At 44.1% G+C, this 12,063-nt stretch overlaps 1 protein-coding gene across 1 annotated transcript in view; it reads right to left on the bottom strand.

Moving 5' to 3' along the window:
- Nucleotides 1–12,063, bottom strand: part of CEP170B (centrosomal protein 170B) — a 116,525-nt gene that overhangs the window by 7,315 nt on the left and 97,147 nt on the right. Inside the window, exons 15-18 of the mRNA XM_084837478.1 lie at nt 5,256–5,399; nt 4,505–4,593; nt 1,454–1,547; nt 477–528 (exon numbers count right to left, since the gene is read on the bottom strand). Coding sequence (XP_084693604.1) covers nt 477–528; nt 1,454–1,547; nt 4,505–4,593; nt 5,256–5,399 — 379 coding nt within the window. The remainder of the gene's footprint in view (nt 1–476; nt 529–1,453; nt 1,548–4,504; nt 4,594–5,255; nt 5,400–12,063) is intronic.

The following is a 12,063-nucleotide window of genomic DNA, read 5'->3' as shown; positions in this document are numbered from 1 at the left end:
AGCTTGTCTGCATCCTTCTTAAAGTGCGGTGCCCAGAACTGGACACAGTGCCTCTAGATGAGGCCTAAATCACCCTTCCCCAACCTGATGCCCTCCAGATGTGTTTGACTGCAACTCCCATGATGGCTGGGAATGTTGGGAATTGCAATCCAACATATGCAGAGGGCAACAGATTGGAGAAGGCTGATTTACTCTATTCACATTGGGTGGTGGTGGTGGTGAATCAGAGTATGACCCACTTAGGACCTTCTATATCGTTCTTTAGTAACCATCATTGAATGAATTGATTTGTATACTGTACATACACAGAGAGGATTCCATTAGCTTTGAGTACCTCAAGATGCTAGCATCTGGAAAAGGAACAGTGGGGGATACTGGGAGTTGCAGTCTAACACATCTGGAGGGCATTAGGTTGGGGAAGGCTGATGAAAATCAACTACACTGAAAGACAAACCAGGAAGGCAAAAATGACAAACCTTCAAGTTGTTTCTGGACTCTGCGTAGCTCCTTCAGAATTGAGCTGATTTCCTAGCAACAAAGAGCAACAAGGTTAGTGCTTCAAACATTCAAGCAACTCAGAAAATCAAGAATATTTTGTATAGTCTATCATCTCTGATGAAAGCAATGTATATTTAGTTCCACATTTGTCCAGCCTTCTGTTCTAAACAGTGTACACTAGAGCGCAGTCTCTAAATCTGAATTTTCATGATCCACTTAAAGGTTTATACATTTAAATTTTACTTTTCTGAAAGCAATTTTCTTTTGTACTAGTAAAACTCATATTTTTGCCCCCACAGACATCTGGACATTGCCACTGACATTTAAGAGTAGTCATGCAACACCTTCAAAAATAGAATTGTGAAAGAGGAAATAAAACCCAAATTCAAAATCCATAAACAAAGCCAAGTACTGAAATGTCAGCCTCAAATCCACATTTTAATGCCGTACAGTCATTGCAGCCCTGCCATAAATGTTTACGCATATACGTCAAGGGTACACAGCCTAAGGGCTGCATCGCACACGTGCACGCAAAACACATATGTGCACACATAACACTGCACACGCCCCTGGCTAATGCTAGCAAAAGACAGCCCTTATTGGGATCAGAGATAAGGAAGAGATTCCCATGTTAGATCTAGCACTAGCTACAGAAAGTCAGATTTCTCTTGCTAGTGCCAGCAAGGGGATCCCTACATTACCTCCAATAAGAAAGGGAATCCAAGTGGATTCTGTCTCTAGTGCTAGTAAAGGAAATGCCAGGCAGTACAGCTGTGGTTTTTTGGGCAGTGGATGCAGGGGGTCTGGCAGGCTGTCAAAAATTGCTTGGCAGGAGACATGTGGCCCATGGGCCACACCTTTTGCACCCCTGATATAAATCAAAGGATTTCAGGTCAATCAAGTCTTCTTGTAACAGCAAGCCTCTCAGCACATGATTAGGACAAACATTCCCCACCTTGTTCGAGGTCTTTAGAATTGGCACTTCATTTTCCGAATTAATTTTGGCCTCCATCTCCTCCCATGTCCGCTCAGTATTCTGGAACAGAATTCTGATACAAAAACATAAAGGTTGCCATTTCATCAAAGTGTAAAAAAAAAAAAATAATAAGTAAAAAAATTAAAATAAACGTCTTCTAGAAAGCAATAAACCATCTTGGGGCGAGAAGGTGGATTTCCCCTGCACATGGTACTCTCTTTCAACTGGGGTTTCGCAGTGGCACCTAGCGACCCATCCGGGTTTACAATCACAGTATGCGGAACCATGCAGCCTGAAGACCATCACAGGCCCATCAAAATATGGCATTGCCATGATCTGAGATCATGCATGTTGCACCAGCTACACATGATCATGTCCACCAGGAACAAGGCCCCTGAGAAATGACACTTAAGATGGCCTCCATACACCGAGAACCTGTCTCGATTCTTATGGTTCTTTTTCCCGATTCTGAAAGATAGAAGCCTCAGGTATAAAGCAAATAAGAGGATGGGGGAAGCAGGGTTGCTCTGCCTGCCCTGGCCCCTTTGGGCTCAATCCCTGCAGGGTTCCCAGCCACAGGGGAGGGACTGTGTGTGGAGGGACCCCACTCACGCCTTTGGCTCAATGTGCGGAGGTCAAAGGCAGGGCCAGCCAGCACGTCCTACCCCCTCTCCATGTGTAGAGAAGGTTAGAATCTTTCTGTGTGAAAGTAAATCTTTCAGTGAAACAAAATAGAACAAAAACCATGGCTACAATCTATGCCAATTTACCTGACCTCTTGTTTTTCTCATAACGCCAATTCTGGGGCAAGTGGGGGCATTTGCAGGGGGGAACTGATGGGCAAGGAGACGGTGTTTAATTCTTCTGCACAAATGTTCCCACCACACCATGGTCAATTGATGTTCAACCTAGCCTGGCTCAAAAAATGGAAGTAAGCCCAACTAAGAAAGCATGTCATGGGGGAAGGCAGCACTTTTAGGGGTGAATCAGTAGGATTAGGCACCTCTCTTTCCTGCCCAATATTCCTCCCCTGAACATACTATGCCAAGTTCATGTTATCTCAGCAAATGTGGATTCGGGAGGGTGTGTTTGCCCACATAACCTCTAGTTCATGTCAGCAAACGTAACGTAAGTCCCAATGCGTACATTAGGGAATCCCACCTTGGCCTGCCCATCAATTAAGTTCATTGCTCAAGGCCCTTCTGCAAGTGCCCCCATCTTCTCAAGTTAGCTAGGTGGTGACTGGTGAAATCACATTTGTGGCTGTGGCTCCTGACTGGGACACATGCCCCAAGAAAGCCTGCCTGGTGTCTACTCAGATGACCTTTTCCATTTTCCTAGATCTTCGTAAACATCAGCTGAGCCTCATTTTAACCTGCTCCTATGGTTTTGACCTGCCTCGTTTTATTAATGCTGCTGCTTTAATTTAATTTTGATTGTTTTATTGCTTGAATTGTTTTTACTGTTAGCCAGCCTTGGACGTATTCAAACTTAAGAACAGGATATAAATCTTTAAACCAAATAATAAATGCCTTTTTGAGATGGCTGAAGGAAGTGTAAGCTAATTTACAATCTAAGAACAAAGAACTAATATTGATTGTTAGAAGAAAAAGAAAAAGAAAAGAGAAATATTTTATCTTCACCTCTTCTTAAGAGTAATGCAGCAGAACGAAAGTAGCTTAAAGAAACAACAAAAACAATTGTGCCTTTAACTCTTGGCCCTCACAGATTAATGTATTATTTGTTGTAAAGATTTATACCCCAGTACCTGTGGGCATATACACCATCAATCAGTGTGTGTGTGTGTGTGTGTATGTGTGTGTAAATAGTATTTATCTACCTCAATACCTTAAACCAGAGGTGGGAAATATGTGGCCCTCCCCCCACCCCGCTGCCCACCTCTTCAGGTAAATTCGGGGGGGGGTGCGCGCGTGGGCGCGCGCGGAGTGAGAGATTGATTTAAGAAAGGCATCCCTAGCAGCTACAGACCATGAAAAGGGTCAAATTAGCTTATCTGCAAGCTAATGCTGACCCTTTTAGCGCTCTAAAGCAACTACAGAGCACCAAAAAGGTCAAAATTACCTTGCAAACGTGTTTGGATGTTCTGTAGTTGTTACAGATGCCAGTTGTTGTTGTTGTTGTTAATTATTATTATTATTATTATTATTATTATTATTATTTAAATGGGAACTGCTAGGTGGCCATTTTTGCCCCCAGACCTCCCCAAATTGCCCACCCCTGCCTTAAATGTTAGGATGTCTGTATGTCACCAGGTCATAAGAAAATGTTTTTAATCAATTAATCCATTTAAAAGGCAGATGAGTAATGAATACCTTAAACTTTATCTGAAGAATCTACCCATGAACAGCACAATGCTATGCATGTTTACTCAGAAATTCAATTTGCAATGTGACCTGATGCTTAGTAAGTGTGCTTAGGATTGCGACTTAAAGCTTGGAGTCCTAACAGAGACACATCCTTCCCCTTTCTGATTCTCTCCCAAACCGAACAGGAGCTGGTCTGTGCATCTCTAATTCTGCTAAACAAAAAGCTAATTTCATCAGCGCTCTCCCCTGGGGCAGGGCCCATGGGCAAAGTGCGACAGGACCAGGTGGCTACAACAAGCAATTTTCACGATGGCGAAGATTCTCCGAACAGAAGCTTAGTTCGCCTCGTTTCCTGTGTTCAATTGTGCTCTTTTGGTCTTGTTCAAACAGGTAAAGTATATGAACGAGAAAAATGCACATTTTTTAGAAAGCACACAAAAATTAACACTTCCCCCCCATGAAGCATGAAAATGTGCATTTTTTTAAAAATGTACACTTTTTAAAGTGTGTTTTTTTTCAATTGTGCATATTTTTTAAATGCAAACACAAATTCGCGAATTTGTTAACGTTTTTGGAAAACCTGGTCTCCTGCTGCATTTGCATTCAGAGTTGCAAGCGGGACATGCTCGCTTACTTTACAAACATAAACAAAATTCCTGTACATCACATCCCTAGCTACACCGCAGTGCAGGTATCCACTCACTTCATTTTCTCTGCCAGGTTCTCTGTGTTTTCCCGGATGGTGTGGGATAACTGGGATACTGGATTTAGCATCAAGTTGTCAAAGATTACCTGAAACACAAACCACATAGCAGCATTTCTTTCAATGAAAGTTGATGTTTATCAGAAGTGTTACTACAACAGGATTACATCCCTGCATCTGGAGGATTATTCATGGCTTTCCACTAAAACAGCGCTCAGTTAGATTAATCAATTAAAACATTTTGATTGACTAGGAAGGTGTCCCTGAATAATAGGCAGCATAATTTGTTTTTAAATGTGTTAAATGGTAATACAAGTACTTATAAAAACTGCAGATGGCAAACACCATCTCGGAAGAGGTATTCTCCTCCTGTGTGTGAGAAAGGGGAATGCCTCTTCTAAGGAGATGCCTACAGTGACCCAGGCATGGATCATTTAAAGACAAGGGAAGTATGCTTTTATTCATTGTTTTGTTAATGTTTTTTCTCATATGCAAATATATGTAGATTTAATCAGCTGACTAAAATGCACAGGATTGGCTAAACTTTCTTCAATGAGGTGACAACCCTAACCACAAGAAGCCCTTGGAGTGGTCCTCATGGAAGAGGTTAAAACCAGACAGAAGTACGTATTTCTGTCCCCAGTGGTATAGGAAAGAGAGGAACAAGGGTTCTGATTCAGTATAAGGCAGCTTCATATGTTCAAAGCCCAGATACATAAGGATTGGATTTATTATACTGCCATCAGCCTACCTCTTCCCTGTTTCTTATCCTTGTTTTTCTTGTGAGATCCTCTTCTCGACTGTCATTCATATTTTGGTCAAAATCGTGGAATCCCATTGAACCTGGAGGCACCTTCTGGTAGTTCAGACTTGCTTCTGGTATGTGCTGCACCAGCTTTAAAAATACATAATGAACGGTGAGACTATTGATAGTATATTCAGATCAGGACAGAGGAACAAAATACAAGGTGAAGTCAACAAGCAAATGCAATGTTGCCCTCTAATTCCAGCCCTGCTTCATCTAAGCTGGAATTGCAATTATGCCTAGCACAGGGATGATGCTGAAAATGGCACCCCCATATCAAGTTCTTCCCCGTCTCTTCATAATATATAGGAACACTCACGGTGCGATGCCAGGACATCACATTGCATGTTTTCCTACCCCAGCTCAACATCACTGGCTGCAACTGGCAGAAAAACTCACAATGATCAATCAAATCAGGGATGAGTGGGGAGAACCTAATATGAGGGCAGCATCTCCCATCATATGTATTTCCAGCCATAGTCAGAGCCTTACTCATTCCAAAAATCTTGAAGCCTTTTCCCCAACACTCTTATTACCTTCAATTAAAACATTACATTAAAAACTACCTAATATTGCAAGGCATTCTGCATGCCACTTGATGTTCAGCTGTCTACGTAATCAGTTAATTCTTTCCCTTTTTGTTCTTCAGATTGTTTACATCGGTCCTAAGCACACATTCAGTGAACTTGGAAAAGTCAACATGTGTTGGGCCAGCATGATTGTGCTCGCCCCATTCCCCTTTCTTTGTGCTTGGTTCTAATGCCTAAATAGTACACACATGCTTACATTGCCATGTGCATGAACCAATTAAAACACAACCCTTACCCCTCTATGGAGCATCTCAGAAATGCCCCTCCACAAGTTCACTGGGCACGCAGAGGAAACACTGGAGATGCCTTGCTCCAATCTTCAGCGTACCCATGGCTTCTCTCCCCCACTGATCTCAGTACGTTTGGTGAAGGGTCTGAATAGGAAGCCTACATACATAGGGTGGTAGCCAATGTTAGTCCTACTTAGAGTAGACCTAATGAAATAAATGGGGCTTAAGTTAAACTAAGATTAGATGCAACCCATACAGCTGTAGGAGTGTAGGCTCCTCAAAGTAAATGCTGGCTGAGAACTTCCCAGGAGAACGTGAGAACATCTGCCAAATGTGCGGGGGGGGGGGATCTCTCATTAAGCACTGCCCCCCTTCACACATTCTGAAACGCCCTAAAGTCAGTGGGTAAAGATTGCATATATAAGGCATAAGTGCACTGAGCTCTAAATGCATACATGCCATACATTATGTCAAATGTACAGAAGTCATTGGTGGGTGCTGGAGGAGAGAGAAATCATCAGTCCTCCACTGAATCTTTCCCTACGCATCTACTTTCTGAATGGAATCTTTAATGAATGTACCATGTGACAAGGTCAGAAAAATGTATGCATTTAATTTTAAAGCTTGGCAAAATAAAAATCCAGAGATAGAAAAGGAAAGGTGTCGAAGCAGAGAATACCAACACTGATCAGCAGGATTTAAAAAAGGGAACTACATTCTTAGCTTAAAAACTCATTAACGCAAAGGGGGGGATTACTTTAAGTGAACACTGAAATGCTTGAACAGATAGTGGGATGGAAAATGCATCTGAGATGAAATTGCTGCCCACAAAGATGAATGAGCAATCTATATTGAAAATAGGAAGGAGAAGAGAAAGATAAGAGAGAGAAAAACATCAGTGCTGACCATAAGAGTAGAAGAATCTGCACACAGAGAGGGTGAGCCAAAACGCAGATGACAGCATAGTGTAATCGAGAAGCAAAAGGCAAATCAAAAAAGCATCAGAGCCATCACAGAAAGTTCCAACATATCACACAAACACACAAAGGTCCTTTAGAGTGAGTTCATAGAATCATAGAATAGTAGGGTTGGAAGGGGCCTACAAGGCCATCGAGTCCAACCCCCTGCTCAATGCAGGAATCCAAGTCAGAGCATCCCTGACAGGTGGCTGTCCAGCCTTGTCTTGAAGGCCTCCAGTGTGGGAGAGCCCACCACCTCCCCAGGTAATTGGTTCCATTGTCGTATTGCTCTTACAGTCAGGAAGTTTTTCCTGATGTTCAGCCGGAATCTGGCTTCCTGTAACTTGAGCCCATTATTCCGTGTCCTGCACTCTGGGATGATCAAGAAGAGATCCTGGCCTTCTTCTCTGTGACAACCTTTCAAGTACTTGAAGAGTGCTATCGTATCTCCTCTCAGTCTTCTCTTCTCAAGGCTAAACATGTCCAGTTCTTTCAGTCTCTCTTCATAGGGCTTTGTTTCCAGTCCCCTGGTCATCTTTGTTGCCCTCCTCTGAACCCTCTCCAGTTTGTCTGCATCCTTCTTAAAGTGTGGTGCCCAGAACTGGACACAGTACTCCAGATGAGGCCTAACCAATGCTGAGTAGAGGGGAAGTTGGGTCCATGTTGCCCACAACTATATACTCTGACAGGCGGTGGTTCCCTGAAGTGATGGTGACTCTTTCCCAGCCCTGGTATACCTGATATCCTTTTAACTGGAATTGCTGGGGACTGAACCTGGGACATTCTGCATGCAAAGCTGGTGCTCTACCAGTGAGCTGCAGGCCGTTTCACTCCTGTCATGCACTGTGCCAAGTTGAGATTTATTCGTCAAGGGATCATTCAAAGAAAAATTAATTGTGAGCGCATACAATCCAGGTATTTATGCAAAACAGAAATTCAAGGTGTTAGTTTTGACCTTTAAAACCCTATATGGTTCCGGCCCAGCCTACCTCAAGGAGCACCTCCAGCCGCTCTACAAGAACAGCCTTGGATGGCCTTCTCTCTGTCCCATCAGCCAGGACACTTAGGCTAGTGAGGACGAGGGAGAGGGCCTTCTCTGTGGTGGCCCCCACTCTGTGGAACTCCCTCCCTAGGGAGCTCCGCCATGCCCCCTCTTTAATAAGCTTCCGCCACGCATTAAAAACATGGTTGTTCAGGCAGGCATTTGGGGTGAGTTAGGGTATTTTTAGAAATATGATGTTTTTAATGTAGTATTTTATTGTTTTAAACTGTTCTGTGATATACTTTGTACATCACCCAGAGTGGCTGGGTGACCAGCCACATGGGCGATTAAATAAATAAATAAATAAATAAATAAATAAATAACAGAAAGAGAATTGTGCAAAATAAATTGGCCTGTTCTTGATGCAGAATGCGGCTTAAACTAGTGCAGAATTGTGATTGTTTTTAAACAGCAGACTATATACACAGGCCTTTTGAGTACACCAGAACTGGAGAACACAGGCGTGTAGAGAGGCTCTGTTAGTGGTTGTCTTGACGTACCAAAAATAACCCTGTCCTTGAAGAGCTGCCAATGTCTAAGAATCCTTTGAGAGCTGTGTGGGATGCCATCTGTAGACAGTCAGCAGCTACCATTCCCTCCACATCTCTCTTTGGCTTCTGGGTTGATACAGTGCTTGCTTGCCACTTGGGGTCCCCAGTTTCAGATCTTGACTACAGAGGGCTTTAACATCTATTGCATTTTTAATTGATTAATTCGGGGTGATCATATTTTAATAGGTTTTTTTTTTAATAGGCCACTTTAACTTATTATTTTCCTTAGTCTTTCCAGAAAAGTACGAATCCTTACATTGATATAAACATAATCAACTTCCATAGTTTAATGACAGTGGGTGTTAAAACGTTTCAGTTTTACCTGCATATCAATTGCATCTAGATTTTAGAGCAGGAGAACTCTTGCGTGTCTACAAAGCACCACATACACAAAGACATCTGTCTCTATACTAATCTATTTCTCTGCAAGTGCGCACATCTATTAATATTTTACTTACGGGCAATAAAAAGTCCATGTGAAACTGAGAGATAAGAGGGAAAACAGTTATTTTGCAGCTCCAAGCAAGACCTGCACGTATGTAATTTAATCCCAAGGTTATCCATTCTCCGGTAGCAAACTATCACCCTGCAAGCCAACTGCACTGGGGCACAGAAGTCTGGTAAATCAGTACGTTTAACTAGCAGCAGAATTTAAAAGCAGAACTAAAAAGGGGTGGGGTGGGTGGAGAGTTGGCACAACATGAATAATGGGATCAGACAGTATTAGTAGACTAAACTTGTCATGTTCTTGCTTTTGGAGGTTTGGAGTTGAATTTATATGCTTGGTTGCTGGGGAACATGGGCAGGAGGGTGCCATTGTGCTCGTGTCCTGCTTGTGGGTTCCTGGTCGACAGCTGGTTGGCCACTGTGTGAACAGAATGCTGGACTAGATGGACCCTTGGTCTGATCCAGCAGGGCTCCACTTAATATACTTCAGCTGTTCAGGAATTGCAGGGGACAACTGGAGGGTAGAGGATCTCAAACTACAGAGATGTAGGGCCACACAAGGGAAAGAGATTTTACTGACGAAGGCACATGGCCCGACAGTTTAAATACAGTGTATCGAGTGTCAAGGTAATCATATTCTTTTCTTGTGTGCCCCTGCCTTCCTGTGCACTTGCACTCTGTAAAGTACCATGAAAACTCCTCCACCACCTTCACCTCCTCCTCCTCTCCTTCTCCTCCTCCTCCTCCTACTAGACAAGTAATTGTCCAACTGGCAGAAAAAAGTTTACTGCCACCTTCATTGAAGGGATAATAGTTGCACTCTAATCTGGTGTGAATGAAAATGTAAAATGAATGAACATGGAGGCGGCTATCTCATTACTGAATCTGGGGAACGGGGAGTGGGTGCACCATGTCAAATAACAATCCAAAACTAACCCCTGAATATTAGTGGAGAGAGCTAAAATTGAATGCAGCAAAATTTCAAACATCTAACTTCAGAATACTTGGTGGCGAACTCTGTAGAGGAACTGAAAGCAGAACGTAGGGTGGAATGAGATGCAGTATCACAGAATCATAGAATAGTCATGTTGTGCATTTTCCTTGCCCCAACCTAGCAGCAACCCATAACCAATCATGCAGAGTGGGAGCAGAGAAAGACGGGACATGATGATGTCCAGCCATGCGTTTCAGGAATGAAGCTTCTTTTGGCCGGAGGGCTGAATTCCATTTTGGAGAAGCTCTTTGGGGGTCACATTCCAGTGGGGGGTGGGGGTGAAGGCAAAGTGGGCAGGACCAAAATACCAGTATATTTTAGCTTAAAGATCTTACTGCCAGTACCTAAGCCTTAGGAGAGTAATCTCAACCTTTAAGGACTGGGGGAGAGCTCCACAAAAGCTGGGAAACCACCAAACGATTGGTGGTTGGGGGGAAGAGGGTGAGGCCGGGGGAAGGGACCCCCAGAGAGCCAGACTGAGAGCCCAGGAGGACCTAATTGGGATCCCCGTGCCTGTGGTCTGCACCCACATGTAACAGGAAAAAGAGGGGGAACTAAGCAACAGGGTTGCTGTTATCAGCAGCAAACACATTTCTTTGGCATCACTTCTCGTTCATCACATCATCTGCTCCTGCTTCACATTATCGATGACTGATGGGAGGAAGTGGGGAAATGCACAATGTGACAATCTCATGCCATGAGTTTCAGAAACTAAACTTGACAGGGAAAACTGGATGTTGCACAACAGATCTTGGCGTCGCATTTACTTCTGTGGTCGTCCATGGGAGGCTTTTGCCAAGTTCCCCGTCATGCTGAGGCTTGGAGGGGGGCAACAAAAGGGGTTGTGCCCCCTGCCCTCAGATCTGGAATACTCTCCCAAGGGAAGCTTGTCTGGTGCCCATCTTGCTTCCTTTTTGTTTCCAGGGTAAAGGAGCAATCTTATGGCCCCTAGACAGTGTCTGGGGGGCCATAGGATATTTTGGATTCCTAGATCCGAGGTTGGAGACAGCGCTCCGACCTCAGATCCAGGAATCTGCACTCCCCACCACCTCCCCCTCTCAGCTGGCATGGAGAGAATCATGCTGGATGCCTCTCCAAGGTCATAACAGGAGGTAAAGGGGGCGTTTCTGTGGGCAGGGAGGGGAGTGGAGAGGCCGACTTAGTATCCCTAGGCCTCCCCAGCCTCTGTCCCTCCCCCTCCACCACGCCCAGCTAGATGGGCGAAAAAGTCCGTCTAGCAAAATGGATGGCCTCTGCCGCTCTTCATGCTCTGCACTGGATGCCCATCAGTGTCTGGGTTCGGAGGCTTACAAGCTTTGGGACAGGACTGCACCCAAAAACTTCCTTGCCCAGGCTTTTGAAGTATTTTAGTAATTCTAGTGGTCAAGGCTGTAATCCTACATGCACTTATCTGTGAGTAAATCCCACTTAAGTCAACAGGACTTACATCTGATTAAGCATGTTCAGGATTGTGCTATAAGCTTTTTATTCTTTCAGTCCCTGCAACGTGGTTTTAACTCTTACATCTGATGGTCATTTGCTGTGTTGACATAGAATCATAGAATAGTAGGGTTGGAAGGGGCCTACAAGGCCATCGAGTCCAACCCCCTGCTCAAAGCAGGAATCCAAGTCAGAGCATTCCTGACAGATGGCTGTCCAGCCTCGTCTTGAACGCCTCCAGTGTGGGAGAGCCCACCACCTCCCTAGGTCATTGGTTCCATTGTCGTATTGCTCTAACAGTCAGGAAGTTTTTCCTGATGTTCAGCCGGAATCTGGCTTCCTGTAACTTGAGCCCATTATTCCGTGTCCTGTACTCCGGAATGATCAAGAAGAGATCCTGGCCTTCTTCTCTGTGACAACCTTTCAAGCACCTGAAGAGCGCTATCGTATCTCCCCTCAGTCTTCTCTTCTCAAGGCTAAACATGCCCAGTTCTTTCAGTC

This window comes from Heloderma suspectum, chromosome 1 (genome assembly GCF_057233095.1).
Source record: "Heloderma suspectum isolate Gila_16-S chromosome 1, 16-S_ref, whole genome shotgun sequence".
Classification (NCBI taxonomy): domain Eukaryota; kingdom Metazoa; phylum Chordata; class Lepidosauria; order Squamata; family Helodermatidae; genus Heloderma; species Heloderma suspectum.
Note: the sequence above shows the minus strand (reverse complement) of the source record. Positions and strands in the feature narration are given on the sequence as shown.